Source organism: Artemia franciscana, chromosome 2 (assembly GCF_032884065.1).
Source record: "Artemia franciscana chromosome 2, ASM3288406v1, whole genome shotgun sequence".
NCBI classification, from domain to species: Eukaryota; Metazoa; Arthropoda; class Branchiopoda; order Anostraca; family Artemiidae; genus Artemia; species Artemia franciscana.
The window spans coordinates 38,479,079-38,496,483 of NC_088864.1; the positions used below are offsets into that span (position 1 = coordinate 38,479,079).

At 33.2% G+C, this 17,405-nt stretch overlaps 1 protein-coding gene across 2 annotated transcripts in view; it reads right to left on the reverse strand.

Annotated features, from left to right (window-relative positions):
* Positions 1 to 17,405, reverse strand: part of LOC136041322 (cell division cycle protein 16 homolog) — a 122,475-nt gene that overhangs the window by 46,479 nt on the left and 58,591 nt on the right. For both annotated transcript variants that reach the window (XM_065725956.1, XM_065725951.1), the window contains exons 7-8: positions 9,098 to 9,187; positions 2,466 to 2,622 (exon numbers count right to left, since the gene is read on the reverse strand). In XM_065725956.1, coding sequence (XP_065582028.1) covers positions 2,466 to 2,622; positions 9,098 to 9,187 — 247 coding nt within the window. The remainder of the gene's footprint in view (positions 1 to 2,465; positions 2,623 to 9,097; positions 9,188 to 17,405) is intronic.

Consider the following 17,405-nt stretch of genomic DNA (forward strand, 5'->3'; position numbering starts at 1 on the left):
ATGAAAAGTGTGGACCTCAGCCTGGATTGATGAATATGACATTAACATTTTGGAAAGCTGCGTATATTCTTGTCAGGGGCCAAAAAGGATGGATTCCGCTGTCAATGATGCAAGAGCCTTCAATGTGTAAGTTGAAATAGAGTTTTCTGGTCTCTGTCAGAGAGAACTATGCGAAGTTATATAGCCAACTTTGCGTTCCATCGAGTCATGTTTCAGCCTTGGACTGGCAAGCCCCGTTCTAGCAGGCAAGAAGACTGATACCAGTTTGAAATTGAAGCTGGATTAAAACCAAAGAGTGTTTAAGATGTGTAATGGTTACCCATCGCCCAAGAAATTGGAACTTTCCCTTTGCTAGTTTCTAAGTGCTTATATCATAAAGTTGGAACCCGACAAGAAAAATAACTTTTGAACCAAGACAGATAGATTTTTTTTTGTCAACGTTGATCAATTGGTCATCTTGGTCATCTTTTCAATGAGGAGTAGACATCTTTTGCTAGTTGCCTATTATTTGCTTCCAACATACTTGAGGATATTAAAAGTTCTGTATTATGTCCACTACGGAGGCTATTTGAGCATGGTCATATTCCTGGTTAAGGGGTTAGAGACTTCTGCAAATTAGTTCAGCTTTTGGTTCGTGAAAAGAATTCGGAAAATTGAATTCAAAACAGAAAACAGCTATATAGTACCAAAGGTTCGATATGGTTATATTGCAGGTTTTGAGCTGTTTCATAAGTTGTACCATTTAAAACGTTTCAAGGGGTCAACAAATTTAGTTTTAATGCACAAACTGAAAGAAAGAATTCGAATTACAAGTCTGAGACAATTTAGAGACTCGAAAGTAACATTCGGCTGCTTGACCGTGGTCATCTTTGTCTATGAGTGGCCAGCAACTTTCCATAGTTTATGTACCTATTATTAGATCCTGATATACCTTTTAGGCTGAGACTAAGGAAATTTGTCAATTACGTAGTGATTGTAAATAAAGCTACATCACAATGACGTAGTTTCGTAAATATTACAGTAAAGAGTAACTCCAGCAATATTATCATGAAAAGCTACATCACAGTGACGTAGTTTCGTAAATATTACAGTAAAGAGTAGCTGCAGCAATATGATCCTGAAAAGTTAGGGATGGATACATAGTACTTATAAGGCTCTAGAAGACGATATCAAATATTTTAATCCGTAAAGATGCCAACGATTTCAAAGAATAAGATTTATCTGGCTGCAAAGTCAATATATATTTTTTAAATCCCTTCTTATGCCACAGTCATCTTTGGTGATTAGGTATTGGCATCTTTCTCCAATACCTATTATGTGTACCTATTATTTGCTTCTGATGCGTTTGAGGATACCAAACATTTGGTTCCAAGCCCGCTACGGAGGAGCGGGTTTGGTACCAAATCTTCGTCAAATGACGAATCTTCAAGGATGAAGCATTGGAAAAATAGTGCAAGTTTCTTTTAGTTTTTTTTTTATGTCCCGGCCGAATTTAGCCTCGGTGGGTGAAATTTTTGGGGGACTCCCTGTACCCCTTCAAGTGAAAAATCTGAATGAGCAGATATCCTATTTATGTAATTTGTTTAAAAAAGCTTTCCGGGGAAGAAGTATTTCACAGAAAAGTAAAGAGCAATATCAAACTTAAGACCAGCAGAAATTAATCCCTATAATAGTTCAAAGTCAAAACGATCAGAAACTGCTATTAAAGAATAAAAGAAATCCAAAACGAATAGATATTAAATAAATAATAATGGCAAACATATACATATAAGACACTAATATAAATGGATAAATAAATCGTAAAACGAAAATAAAATACTACAGGCAGGAATTGGGCTTCTGCTCCTTCCCCCTCCCCAAACCATAAGCCTTAGGTTTATTGTGTCATTTGTACTTTATTGAAATTTATGTATCTTGAACAGTCCTATGAAAGAACTATTAAAGAAAAAACTGAATAATTGATATATATATATATAATGATATTAATTGTTGAAAACTCAGAAATTCAATATTTTATTTCACTGTATCTTTTAACTTTTACTTCTCAATGTATATATAAAAACAATATTCCAATTTAACTCGTTTTATAGTGAAGCGCAAATGACACAATAGACTTTAGAATTTTACGGTTAGGAGAGTGGGAAGGGGCCAGTAGTCAAACTCTTGTTAGTATTGATTTTTGTTCGTTTTAAGTTTGACTTCAATATTCAACATATGCTGAAATACACCAGGACGTGTTTAGTAACAAGTTAACTTTTTAATGTTTAGTGTTTATGGCATATCCCTTTTCTGAGCTTTATCTACATTCTTTAAAAAAACACTTAAATAAATATCTAACGTCAAATTACATTTTAGCACTTAAAAAAAACCTAAGAAATAAAAAAAAAACTTTCGAACAAATACGGTGCACATTAAGAACGATGTATGGCTTTAGAGGATTTATATCAAGAAACAGAAGCACTTACTTTGGTATTAGTTTAGCTGCTTTAAAATAGGAAGCCATTGCCTGATCATGATGGCCATCTGAGGCAAAACTGTGACCCTGTACAAGCATTGCTAAGCCAAAATTTGGCTCAACATACGTAGATTTCTCCAAAAACCGCCTAGAGACATCAGATTTACCTTGAAAGAAGCAAGTAGCAAAGCGTAAATAATTAGGAAGCCAAACAGGACAGACATCAAAGGGCAATAATACACAGAATTTAGTACATAGACATTTAGTAAATGCATCGTACAAGCTAAGATTGCCCGACGACATAGCCACATAGCCTTTGAGGCCAGGAGTCTTCATACATAGCTTTTCGATAGCTCTAACCAGACTGGCTGTCTCAGGTTTTTGTTTTATAGTATTATCGAATATTTATTCCCAAGATTTTTGTTTTGCTTGGCACTTAACTGTGGCGCTATCACTCTTGCTATATTTCTATTTGAATGAGCCAATCCCGATATTTTAAAACCAGTGGCTCATTAAAAGTACTCCTGGTAAAAATAAAAGTATCAACCATCTTTCTCAAAAAAAAAAATTGAACTTTCATCGTTAGGTTGACACCACCATCTCACTGTTCTCAGGCACTGAATCCCATATTTTGTTTATCAGTAGCTCAGGATAGGTAGCATTATACCTAAAGAGTTTTACATAATTTGAATCATAGTTTTACATAGATGGATTCTTTTGTTGCGTAAGTAGTTACCAAAGGGTTTAAAGCCGTTTTCACTACCTTCGACTTAACATTGTACATTTCTTCACGTATTGCTTAATGTTTCCAAGATGTTAATATATTTCTATCAACATGTGAAACTAGTCTTACCCTACACAGGTGTTTATTATGATAACATTTATTCATGCCAAATTGTTTGTCAATTAAAATAGTATTTAAGTAGGTGTGACTTTCAGGCTACGCCTCATCTAAGGCACTTGTTTTATTTTGAAAACTATTTAATTTCCATGACTACTGTAATTAAACAGCAATTAAGACACCTTTTCCCATGACATGGGAAAATTATAAAGGGGTTCCGTCTAAGTAATCGAAGAACGCAGGAAAAGGGGGTTTTACCCGCCTTTAACCCTTTCAACCCTTTAAGCCATTTACCGCTTGCAACTCTTAGCGTATTTAACCCTTTCAGCTCTTTAACCTACTTAACCCTTTTAACTCTATAACCGTTTAACCCTTCTATCTGCAACTAAAAAATTCCCAACGAATAGTTATTTACCTATTCTTAACTTTAAAACTCAATGTTTCTGTTCCAAATTTGGAAAAAAAATTCTTCTTTAAAAAAAATTATTTGGAACTTAAATTTTTTTTCCGTAACGGAGAATTATGCTATATATTTTTTTTCGGACTTAAGAATGCAAACAGTTAATACTTCGCCTTAAAAAAAAGACTATGGTGCTATATGTTGAATTTTTTGTGATTTTTCATTCGTTTTCTGTTGAAGTATTTTTGTTGGTTTTATGATGTCGCAAGATTTATTCCATCCCATGCATGAGAGGATTCCCCTCATGTTAAAATATTCAGAGAATTCCTTTTGAGAAAATAACCGGTTTACGAGGTAGACAATGTCTTCTCCTTTTTTTATCTTTTTGTCTAATTTGAGATAGTGTAGTAACCGGTTTCCATACTCATTGAGTAACATGACTAAGAATGATCGAACATGATCAGATGCGATGGAACAAGATTAAAGACAAGTAGTGATGCCGTAAGGAGAACGACGCGAATATAATTTGCAAAGCTGGTTGACCGAGCAACTAGATCCGGTCATGGACCTCACCCATTAGAAAAATACAACAAAAACATACTTTGCATACTTCCATGAGAACATTACATATTCCTGTCACGGTATGACTAAGATACATTCAACCTTCACTGAATAAGAGGAGTGGCCAGTTGATTAAACCGGTTTATTTGAATTTAAATGTTCTAACAGAATTACTTTATTCAGAGAAATGACCACTTTAGTAAACCGGTTTATATGAATTTAAATGGAATGGTAGAATCGGTGTGATCAGAGGAATGACCACTTAAGTAAAACATTTTATTTGATTTCAAATTGGACAAATAGACTTTATGGTATAGCATCGAACTTTACTTGAAAGCATATATTAGCATAGGCAAAGTATAACTGCATGTATCATCATATTCATGGGAATGAGCGCTTATATCACAACTTCCTGAGGGACCTTAGGGTCATCCAAGTCCAACCTCCAAGGTCCCCCAATCCCCCTCCTCCTACTTTTTACCCCCCCCCCCTTCCCAAAAAATAAATAATGAAAAATAAAAAAATTCATCTGAAAAAAATGAAAAAATTAAAAATAAAAAACAACGAAAAATAAAACACAAATTTAAAATAAAAAAAAATAACAAAAAAAAATTAAAAATGAAAAAGAGTTTACTCTTAATGCCACTTTGCATGCTCATCGACGAATACACACAATACAGTAAGCCATTCAAGTGTGCTGTATGTAAATCAAACTGTTTTCTCATACTTCAAAACTTGCACGATCATCAAAGAATTCAGATAATCGAGAACCCATACAAGTGTAATGTATATCAAAAAGGTTTAGTCAGGTATTAAATTTGCATACACAGGAAAGAATTCAGACAAAGGAGCAGCTTTATGAGTGTGAGGTGTGTCAAAAAGGGTTTACTCGTAATGCAACTTTACATGGTCATCGATCTTACAAAACAAAAAGTACTTAAATTCGGAGTTTCTTAATTGCTGAATGAGCATCACAATTTAATAAAAGCTTTTTGGACTACAATAAACTCAGGTAGTTGATAAATTCCAAGTGTTTACTCGCTGCCTGAATATAAAAAACTTAAAAGAAGTACTTTTGACTTTGACTACGACAATACCACCTGCATGATAAATTCCGAGTCTTTTCATCGGTGAATGACTATTCAAAAATTAATAAAAAAGAACTTTTGCACACAACAAACTCAGGTAACAGATAAATTCTGAGTGTCTTAGTTACTGAAAGAGTATAAAAAATTTAATAAAATAACTTTTGACTAAAATAAACTCAAGTACATGATAAATTACGGATGTCCTACTTGCTAGCTGAGTACCAAATAATTAATAAAAGCAATTTTGACTACCAAGAACTCATGTAGTTGATGAATTTTGAGTCTTTTAGTTGCTGGATGAGCACCAAAAATGAATGAATCAAAGCACTTTTGACTACAACAAACTCAGCTACTTGGTAAATTCAAAGTCTTTTAATTGGTAACTGATTAACAAAATATTAATAAAAAAGCTTTTTTGCATAGAGCAAACTCTGGCAGTAGGTAAATTCCGAGTGTCTTAGTCTCTGAATGAGCATCAAAAATAAAAAAAAAACACTTTTGACTCTAATAAACTGAGGGAGTGAAAGTTCCCAGTGTTTTAGTTGCTATCTCAGTAACAAAAGATTAATAAAAAGCACTTTTGACAAAAAAAAACTCAGCTACTTGGTACATTCCTAGTTTTTTATTTGGTGACTGAGCATAAAAAATTAATAAAAAAGCAATTTTGCATAGAACAAACTCAGCTAGTAGGTAAATTCTGAGTCTTAGTTACTGGCTGAGTACAAACAATTTAATAAAAGCACTTTTAACCTCAGTAAACTGAGGGAGTTCAGCTACTAGGTGAATTCCGACTCTTTTAACTGGTGACTGGGTAACAAAAAAAATAAAATTCAGTTTTGTAAACAAAAAACTCAGCTAGTAAGTAAATTCTGAGTGTCTTAGTTGCTGACTGAGTATCAAACTTTTAATAAAAAAACTATTGACTGCAAAAAAACTCAGGTAGCTGATAAATTCTGAGCGTTTTAGTTGCTGAATGAATACCGAAAAAATTAATAAAATCACTTTTGACAACAACAATCTCAGTTACTTGGTAAATTCCGAGTATTTTAATTGGTGACTGATTATCAAAAATTAATAAAAAAGCACTTTGGCCTAGAACAAACTCAGCTAGTATGTAAAATCTGAGTGTCTTAGTTGCTAGTTGAGCATCAAAAATTTAATAAAAGTACTTTTGACTAGATTAAATTGAGGGAATTGATAAATTTCAAGTCCTTTAGCTGCTGGAAGAGTATCCACAAAAATTAAAAAAGCACTTTCAACTACAACAAACTAAACAGGTAAGCGTGGCAGGTCACGCTAACCTAACCTTAAATAAATAAAACTTTAAAATAAAACCTAGATGTAACCTAACGTAACATCATGCTTATGTGTCATTTGCGTGTTTATATGTCTGACTCTGTGAGATTGTATGTTTTATTATTGCCTTTTTTATGCTCAGTCAGCAACTAAGACACTCGAAATTTACCTACTAGCTGAATTTGTAATATGCAAAAGTGCTTTTTATTAATTTTTCGATACTCATTCACCAATTAAGAGAGTCGGAATTTACCATGTATCTGATTTTGTTGAAGTAGACATAGCTTTTATTATATTTTTGATGCTTAGTTTACGACTAAACCACACGGAATTTGCCTACTAGCTAAGTTTGTGGGATGCAAAAGTGCTCTTTTATTAATTTTTGATGCTCAGTCACAAATTAGAAGACTCAAAATTCGCCAAGTAGCTGAGTTTGCTGTAGTCAAAGTGCTTTTTTTATTTTTTGTTGTACTCAGCCAGAAAAAAAACACTCGGAGTTTATCAACTTCCTTAGCTTATTGTAGTCAAAAGTTCTTTTATCAATGTTTTGATACTCAATCAGCAGCTAATTCACTCAGAATTAGCCTACTAGCTGAGTTTGTTGTATGCAAAAGTGTTCTTTATGATTTTTTTCTACTCGGTCACCAATCAAAAGACTCTGAAATTGCCAAGTAGCAGAACTCCTTCAGTTTATTGTAGTCAAAAGTGCTTTTATTATACTTTTGGCAATTTAAGAAATTTAATTTTTTTTTTATCATAAGTTTTCAGTTTTTCAATTTTCCTCGTTAACTTTTTGACGTTTTTCATTTTTGTCTACGAAATAAACATGTTTTTCTTTTTTCCTAAACAAATAACACATATTTTCAATTTTGGTTGTTGAGGTTTCCCAAATTTTTAATTTTTGTCGAGCGAACTTTTATCTTGTTGAATTATGTCGTTAAGTTTTTTTTTACTTTTCTATTTGTTTCAAGAAAATACACACATTTCCATTTTTCTTCTTAATATTTCAGAGTTTTCCAATATGTTTTAAAATTCTCTTTTTTTTTGTCATTAAGCATTCACGGTTCTTCGTTTTGTCATGGGAATATACATATTTTCATTTTTGTTCCCTTGACTTTCAAGAAGAATTAGGTTAGGTTTACATTAGGATTAAGTTGGACTGCTTAAGTTATCTTAATATTTGGTGTAATTAGCTCAGGTTGGCTAAATTGGTTCTAAATTAGGGAAAAGTTGCATTAGACTGCCTTTAAATTGTACTAATTTAGGTTAAGTTGACGCATCAACTTTACATAAGTTAACCTAATTTAAAGGTAACTTAACACAAAAAAACATTTTGAATAAAACAAAATACATTTAAAACGTCTTCTCTTTTATAACAATGACAAACTCAAAATTGTTGAGACTTTAAGGAATGAACGTCAATATGTACTAAGTTTTCAATCTACAGTCATGAGTCGTTTTCATTAATCTTGGTTATTATGGTATTATGATTAGGGTAGGATTAGCGTATTGTGACAAACGAAAAAACAGAAGTTGAAATAAAAATCGTTTTCAGTAAAGTACAAATGAAATTCTGGTTTTTAAAAGGCATAGGGGCATTAGCCCTATTACTCTTTGTAGTAGTTTCTGTTTATTTTAAGTTTGAGTTGATCATTTATTATAATTCATGTTTGTTTTGGCTTTCATTTATTTATTGATAGTTTTATGTTCGTCTTGCACTTGAATTACTATTTTACTTTCTTTATATTCGTCTTATGTTTAATGAAGCTTTTAAAACTTCTCTGAAATACTTCTTTGGTTGAAAAGTTTTTATTTAAATTGCACCTAAAAACAACTGTTGTCAGATTTTACAAAATTTTCAAAGGAACAGAGAAACAGGCTATTTGTCTGTATTCAATCATTTTTTTTTTTTTTTTGGTTTTTCTGAAAAATGGGACAAGAAACGAGAACAGGCATTCTGTTTTATTTCCAACTGTCTCTATTCGTTTCTATTTTTAAAAAATAATAGAAACCCGATGTCAATGGTTAGTTAAGATACTAAAAGTCATCATGATTGAAAAGTTGTTTCGTTACTTTGTAAATAACAATAATTGAACTAATTTACTGTGTAAGTATATCAAAGAATTTGTATTACCCCCAAAAATGACTCTGAACATGGACGTATAGAGCAATCAATATTTATTTAAGTAATTTCTAAGCTATAATCGAACCCAGAAACAAAATAAACAATGCCCGTTTAACCTCCGTGCTGATATTAGTTGATTTACTATCATCAATAAGCTTAAGTCCTGCATATATTTTATCTGACACCGTAATTTTGCTTAGCTTTTTGATATATCAACAAAAAAGTTCTGTTCTACATTAAAACTTGTACGCTTCATGTACAAAAAATAGGTCTTAAATGGATATTACATGGAATACTGAACCGAAAAACAACCGATTTAAAGTTGACTTACCCAGTAAGTAGTAATAACAGCCCACTGCGAACCATGCGATATGGCAATGAGGATTCGTATCTATAAGCCTATGAGCCAGCACGAAGAGTTCTGAAAAATGATGATTAAATAAACTGTCGAATAAGCGTCATTTAAGACGCTAAACACTAACAAGTCAATTTCTTTCATTATAGACTGAGATATTACTGTAAAAAAAAAATAGGTAGGAGATATCAAGAGTATATAAAAAAACGAGGGTAGCGTTCTTTGTTGGCCTATCCAGTATCTTATTTCCTAATTATTCCCAATCATAGCTTTAGGCTTTCGACATTTTGACTGTTTCGCTTAGTTAACAAGTAAACCAGCAAAAGAGCTGTTCACGCCATGCCTATTACTCTCGTTGCTCGGCTTATAGGTAATTCGTTTCCACTTAAAAAAAAAGAAGAAAATAATTGACTAAATTCTGAAATATGAAATTAAAAAAGAACTAAGCCATTATTTGTAACATGACATAATGTGGTAAATTCCATAGATGAGAAGCAGTGATAACAGGACAGCGCTACGAAGCAAAATCTTGTCTAACTCAAACTTTGACTTAAATTAATAAAGCAACTGAACAGATAAAAACCATAAAATTTCAGTTTGGCTAGATTTTTCGTTGATTATCCGTAGTCCAATTGATCATAACCACGGTACTGTACATCGATTCCATATTAAGTGAATACATAGCTCATCAAACATATATTTCAGTCGATTAAATGATTATGGACTTTCATATGACTTTACTTTTAATCATTACATACTATACAAAGGTCTACGTGTTTTTTGGCGTTTTCTTATGCCTTATCGTTGTATCACATCCAAAAAATTAAAACTCCTACATGGAAATACTTTAAGAAATATTCCGATAATAGTGTTCAATGTTTATCTAGAAAGCTACAAGGTTTGTTCAAATAAGGAAGTTATTTTTGTTTTCAGAAAAAAATATATTAATTTATTCATCAGTATCTATTTTTTTTTCCTTCGAAGTAATCCCCCTCGAACATAGCGCACTTGCTCTGGTGCTTTTTGAAATGTTCAAAACCACTCCCAATATTTTTTTTTTGTATTTCCTTGAACTCTTTTAGCGGCGCAGTCTTTGTCTCCTCAACTGTAAAGTAAAAGTGTCCTTTCAGTCTTCGAACAAGAAAATGTTAAAAGGTTCACGCCTGGTGAAACAGTGGTTGAGGCCGGTTAAAAGTATCATTTTTGTCTGAAAACAAATCGTACTTTCGTGTCATAGCGACCACACTTTGTTCTTGATCTGTAATGAGACCAGTTTTCTGTGTCCACTCGGAGATAATAAGTTTAGTCTGAGCGACATAAAGTACTATACAGGCATATTTCAACTAAATAATTAATATAAATAGGTGGTTAGGTTGGGTATTTAATATAATATGTTCTGGGCTTTCCATAATTCTCTGTTGTAGTTTCCATAATTTTGTAACTAAAGTATTCTATTTTCATTATATTTTGGTATATTTCATTAAGATTAACCTAAATTCACTTCTTGAGTGTAGTCGCTATAACACGTAAGTACCAAACAAATAACAATGTCAATGCCACAATGCTTTTAGTCAAATTAAGCACTTATGAGTGCACTTGGCTGCCAAATCTTTAAGCCTAAAGCATCAGAAGAAAGGGCAAAGAATGATTGTAACAGCACGCCTATACCTTAAAAAACTTATCAAATGGTGATTCAACAATTCTCCGTAACAATTTTGTTCACATTCACAAGTTAGATTGAATTCACATTTTATTCACTTGATTTTTTGTTTGGTTTTTTGATGTGGTTGGGCATCCAGAGCGGGCATGGACATTAGTATTTTCTTTACCTTCAGTGAAGACCTGGTATCATATATAAACACTTTTCTAACTCAAAGTAGTTTCGAACAATACCACAGGCTTTACATTAAAGACGCAGTACTGCATGATTTTATTTTTCACACAAAATTAAATACAAACCTTTTAATCAATTTTTTTTAAGTAAAAATTCGCAAAGCACAGAAAAACAGATCTAATTTTTATAATTGACACCAACAAACTAATCGTAAACATGTTGCACAAATAGTGAATATGTTGTGCATTGTGGAAATCAGATTCACACAAGGATGGCAATTAATGCCATCAGAAGGTTCTAATAAGACTGCCTGGACTGATTATCATTCATTCGACCCCTAAGCCCAACTTCACATATTTAGACATGACGTACCTCTTTTACTCTTCTATCATTCACGGATTATTCATTCGGGGAACTAGGGAATGATTTAGGGATTATTTATGGATTGATTCAAAATCAGTGATTGAAAATCATTAAAATTGCATTACGATTGTCCTAAATCAAAACACGCAGTGAATATTTTGAAACCTGTGTTCGATTTTCAAAAGCAGTTTCTCTAAACTCGATGAAAGCAAGATGAGTCTATTGCTGCACTATGCATAACCCAATTGAAATAACTTCGATTAATATTTAAAAAATGGTGGATATATAACTACACGTTGAAATCACATTGACGCAAAGGTTTTAATAAGTGTGATTTTAGGACCAGCAGTGGGCCCACTTGAAGCTGTGCCCTCTCCAACACTCAACACGCAACTGATTTTTTAGGGAACTGTTTGATTTTAAATGACTGAATCTGAATAACCAAAAGCAATTAAGATTGTAATTTGAACGTCCTAAATAAATAAAAGAAGAAGAAAACTGGGGACACTGTTCTCAAGAGATATTTACTTTCCACAAAATTAGTATTTAATGGTTCATGATCCTGTTGACTACAAATCCGAGGCTTATGTTGCAACATGGAAGTCCAATGTCAAGACAAATTAAGTTTTTATTTCACAAATGGCAGTTACGTTTAATTAAAATATATATCATGCAAAGACTTTCAGTCTTTACAATTGAAGGCCCAAAATAGGGTTCATAGGAATGTCCCTGACTCTCCCCAACCCTTCTTTATTAGTTTTGAACACGTATAAATATGTTATACGTGTAAGTAACGCGTGATTGATATAGACTTTACAGGGAACACAGAAAAATTCATAACGTTTCCCATTAGACTCCTGAACCAGCTTCTCAACAGCTTTGCGTTTAACATGACCATCCTTTTTATCAAGATGATTATCTGTGAGGACTACCAGCACAACTGTTTTGGCTTGCCCGGCTGCCACAACCTAGTTGGACAAGCTCATTTGTTATCAAGAGTAATTCAGGTCGGTTTGTTAACGTTTTTATTCCTTTACATAGGATTCTGGCGTCGATCATCTTCGATCCCCTGGAAGCTTTAGGCTTGTTTTATAAAGAAAGCCGTATTTCAGTTCTCCTCACCGTTTTACGTTCTATTGAGGAATGTTGTTATCTGCAGTTAACAACAAAAGGAATAGACGAACTTTTCTTGTTTTTTTAAAGAGCCCTTCCCTGTCATCTCAATTCGAGAAATCACAAGAAATTGTTGCATAAGCTTTTAGTATAAAACTTGCGTGGTATAAAAAATGTATAAATATAAAAATGCGTGGTATAAAACGTACAAAATTGGAACGTTCAAAATTAGCATCAAATATGTTCTATTGTTCACGGATCTATTAATTATTTCATAGGTATTTTTGAAGACCGTACTGCCTTTCTGGGACATACAAATTAGAGTACAAATAGGGATATATCCTTTTATTAGACAGTGAAAAATAATTATTAAAATGCAGGATATTTCGATCATATACACAGCGACAGTTTATCTGCTTATGACGATCGCATTATATGAGATCAAAATATCCAGAATTTTTCACTGCCTTGTAAAAGAATGTATCCCTGTTTGAACTGTTATTTGTACGTTACTTATTTCAATGCTTTTTTCGCACATCAAATCGCAAAAAAAGGTAACTTTTTACATCGTCCTACTAAATTCTCCGACTGAAACATATTCAATCTAGAAAAATATAGAGTTTAATTATCAGTGAATATTATGTTCAGATGCCAAATAACATGTTTTATTAACAGGTCTTTAACAAAAAATATTCGAACAGTTCATGACAACGAGCTGTATGTAAGAAGCAACACGGCCTAATAGTAATCGGAACTCTACAAATACAAATTTGATATAATACGCACATAAAAAGAATTGATTTTCATGTTCATTCAAAATATATAATATTCATTAAATTTAATTTTACCCATCTAAAGTTACAAGCCTAAAACAATTGGCCCGATTTTCTAAAAAGGAGAGAACCACCCCTAAGGTTTAAGTGATCTTAATGAAAATCACATCGTCGGATTCAGCATATTGGAGAGTCCTAATGTAGCGGTGTCAAACTCCTATATAAAAAAATGCAGAATTTTGTATTTTTTGCCCGAAGAAAAATCAAGAGTGCGTGCTTATTTGTTATTTTTGTTGTTGTTGATTATTATTGGTTTTCTCAGGGGTGATTGTATTGAGATGGTCGTCAATTGTGTTGCGAGCGCAACAATTTGGTTTTGTCCCGTTTTTTTTTTCCTATGCCGCCGATCTCAACTTATTCCTGGAAACTGGTAAGGGTTTAACCTGTGAAAGTGTGGACCTCAGGCTGGATTAATGAATATGACATTACATTTTGGAAAGCTCCGCAGAACTCCTGCCTGGGGCCAAAAAGGATGGTTTTGCTTGTCCACTAGCCATAGCCTATGGTGTGCAAAGTGAAGTGGAGTTATATAGCCTATGTCAGAGACGATTATCTGAAGTTGTGCAACCAAGCTTTTGTTTCATCAAACCATGTTTCTGCTTTCGAGTGGAAAGCTCCGTTCTAGCAGGCAAGCAGGCAGGCACCATTTTCAAATTGAAGATGGACTAAAATCTATAAGTGTTAAATATATGCGGCAGTTACCCGGCCCCAAAGCCAATATATCTTCTTTGAGTGATAAATAGAAAAACTTACAGAAGCAAAAATGTGGCATTTTCCCACGGGTCTGAAAGTGCTGCCATATATTGTTTCTACCCATTTCTGTTCGTGATTTCAGCTGAGTTTATCATTTGGTTTTTTGGACTTGGGATTGCGGTAGAGAAATAGTATCAGATGTGCTTAATAAACTTCAAAAGTTCTCTCATTGCTAAGGAAATTGGAACTTATCCTTTGCTCCTTTCTAAGTGGTGACGTTAGAAAGTTGGCCTACGGCAAAAAAATCAACTTTTGAACTAAGACAGATAGAATTTTTTTTTTCGACGGCAATCGATAGCTCTTAATGAGCTGATCAAAGTATATGACATCCATTTTTTGGTAAAAAAAATTCCTTCATGAGATATGCCAATTTGAAAGTGTCAAAGGGGTTGATAACTTCAGTAGTAAGGTACATACTGAAACGAAATCTAGGCCAATACGAATTGTGACACATATAGAGGACTTGTAAGCAACAGTCAGTCATTAGGTAATAATCACCTTCGGCAGGGGTTAGCAATTTTTGCTAGTTGGTGTATCTATTGTTTGTTTCCAGTGTATTTGATGGTAAAATTTTGTTTCAGTGGTAAGACATGTAGGAGACTGGTAAGTAATAATCTGCTGTTAGGCTACAGTCATCTTCAGCGATGAGGGATTTGCAACTATGCTAGTTGGTATACCCATTTATTTGTTTCCGGTGAACTTGATGCCTATGACGGGAGAGGGACTTATAAGTAAGAATCGGTTCACTTTGGGCGAGAAACGGCTGTTAGCTCATAATCATTTTCGGCAATGAGGGGTTTGCCCCTTTTGCTAATTGCTGTACCTATTATTTGTTTCTGGTGTAGACCGGTGTACCAATTTGGTTCCAGTGGTAAGACATGTAGGGGACTTGCAAGTAATAATCGGCTGTTGGCTACAATCATCTTCAGCAATGAGGGGTTTGCAACTTTTGCTAGTTGGTGTACCCATTTATTTGTTTCTGCTGAACTTGATGTCTATCACGAGAGAGGGACTTGTAAGTAAGAATCTGTTCACTGTGGGCTAGAAATTTGTGCAAATTGGTGCACATTGTATTCGATCTCTTTAAACCTGGTGGAATTAAGTGTTTACGCAACGGGTACAAACGATAACGTAAAACAATGAGGTAGTTTTGTAATAATTAGTGTCACCTATGGTATTTTAACCCTGAAAAGTTACGGATAGCTTTATAATACCAACTAGATTATATAGATATTGTTTCAAGTTTTCATCCGTCACGATGTCTAAAATTGAAAAGGACAAAGTTCAATTGGCTGCAAAGTCAATTTAGTCCCTTCTTTCGATATTATTTTGTAGTTGTTGCTTTTTCTAACGCTGAGGAATAGCCTTTGGTCATGTGATAACTGATTGCGTTCTTGTTTGAACATACCGTTTTAAAAACTTCGATAGGCTGACAACTTCATCATTTAACCGATAGTGAAGAAACAAGCACAAACGAGAATGTAAAACAATGAAATAGTTTCATAATAATTAACAGAATGTCATCTATGGTATTTTGATCATGAAAAGTTAGGGATAGCTTTATAATACCAACTATATTATATAAGAAATTGTTCCGAGTTTTCATCCGTCACGATGTCTACGGTTGAAAAGGATAAAGTTCAACTGGCTGCAAAGTCAATTTAGTCCCTTCTTTCGATACTATTTAGTTGTTGATTTTTCAACGCTGAGGAATAGCCTTTGATCATGTGATTACTGATCGGTATCGAAGAAACAAAATCAAAGTGTTGCTCTCGCAACACTTTAGTCGGCGAAGTCGGACAAATGTTGCCGCAACACTTCATGTTGCCCAGGCAACGTAGGTCTAATTTAATTTAAAATCTGGCGAGAATTGAAGTTCATATAAATCTGTTGAAATTAAAATGATGTGAAAATGTTGATACAAAAATAGTAAGTTATAAAAGCCACCCCGCCGTAAAAAGAATAAAAAGCTGTTCACCTTCTACAAGAAATATGATATTTAATATTTTCCGCATAACTTTTAGTCTTTGCACAACTGACCACTATAACGAGTGAGTTAAGCTATGTTTTATCAAAAACAAATTGGTCTCGAATAATCTTTTGGAGTCATGCATTCTTTGTGACTATTTGTATATATCAAACTATTTAGCTTGTCGTCTCACTATATGGCATTGTTTAGTAATTATGACGGTAATGAAGAGTAGGAAATGAGGGTTAAGATACATTATTATATGCGTCATTCTGGAGTCCAGTCAGTTTAGAGCTCTTCATTAGTATTCCCTCTTCTATTCATCCTAAAAAAAATCCAATAAAGACCCAAATCGTCAGAAAAATATGAGCTCTAATAAAGATGCATATAACTAAATATATGAGTCAAAATACTCCTAAAAAAACAAATAATTGTGTGTTTTTTATTTTTGTATCTGATAGGTATAAATTGGTGAGTTAAATTCTCAGGGTTTCAAGCTGTGGTAGATTTTTAATTTAATTTTTTTTAATCTTGAAATTTTCAGACATTCAATTCAAACTTTTAGATTTCGATATGTCTGCTAAGCCAAAAAATAAAAATTTAAAATTCGGCTCAATTTAGCTTTAAATAAGAGAATTGTCGTGTAAAAATTTTGATTTATAGACAACTAATCGTAGAAATATTATAGGATGTCATGTACGGTAACAAAATAAACATAAAATGCTCTGCGGTATATATAGCAGTATATACGGTTTCATGGACAAACATATGAATTTCCTATACACAAACATAGCTATATATTGTGACTGGTTGGTATGAAGAAGATGCGACATTCTCAAGTAGTATTGTAATTGCATTCCGTTTCCGTGGTTAACTCAAGTGGTGTGAATTTCTACTTTCTTTCAACATTTTATTAGTAAATATTTGAAAAAAAAAATCGATGCCATTCCACAAATTCAAACCGAGAATTCAGAGACCCATCTATGCCGGCTGGATAAAAAAAACAAAGACGTAATAATTTCCCTTCTTTTACAATTTTTTTTTTAATCTGTTTTTCTTAAATGATTACTCCGACCTTTGAAGGAGTATTTCGACTCGTATAATTAGTTTCAAGTGTATACTTATACAAAGCTTTATTAAAGTTCAGATATTCATAAAGAGTTTCGCCTTTATTTTAATGTTTAAGGATGAACAGAGAAGGTGATACGTCACATAACGCAGAGCTTTAGCTAGAATAATTTAATTAGGCAGTAAAGTGGACACCGTTTGCTAACTAAAACCTAAAATTTATAACATCTTTTCACTTCGGATGCATTTACTTTCTCTTATACAAATCCCATAAAAAACATCAATGTTGTAAAAACCACCCCGCTTCGCCAAAAGATCAAGTCCAAAATTTATGACAGCCAAAAATGTAAT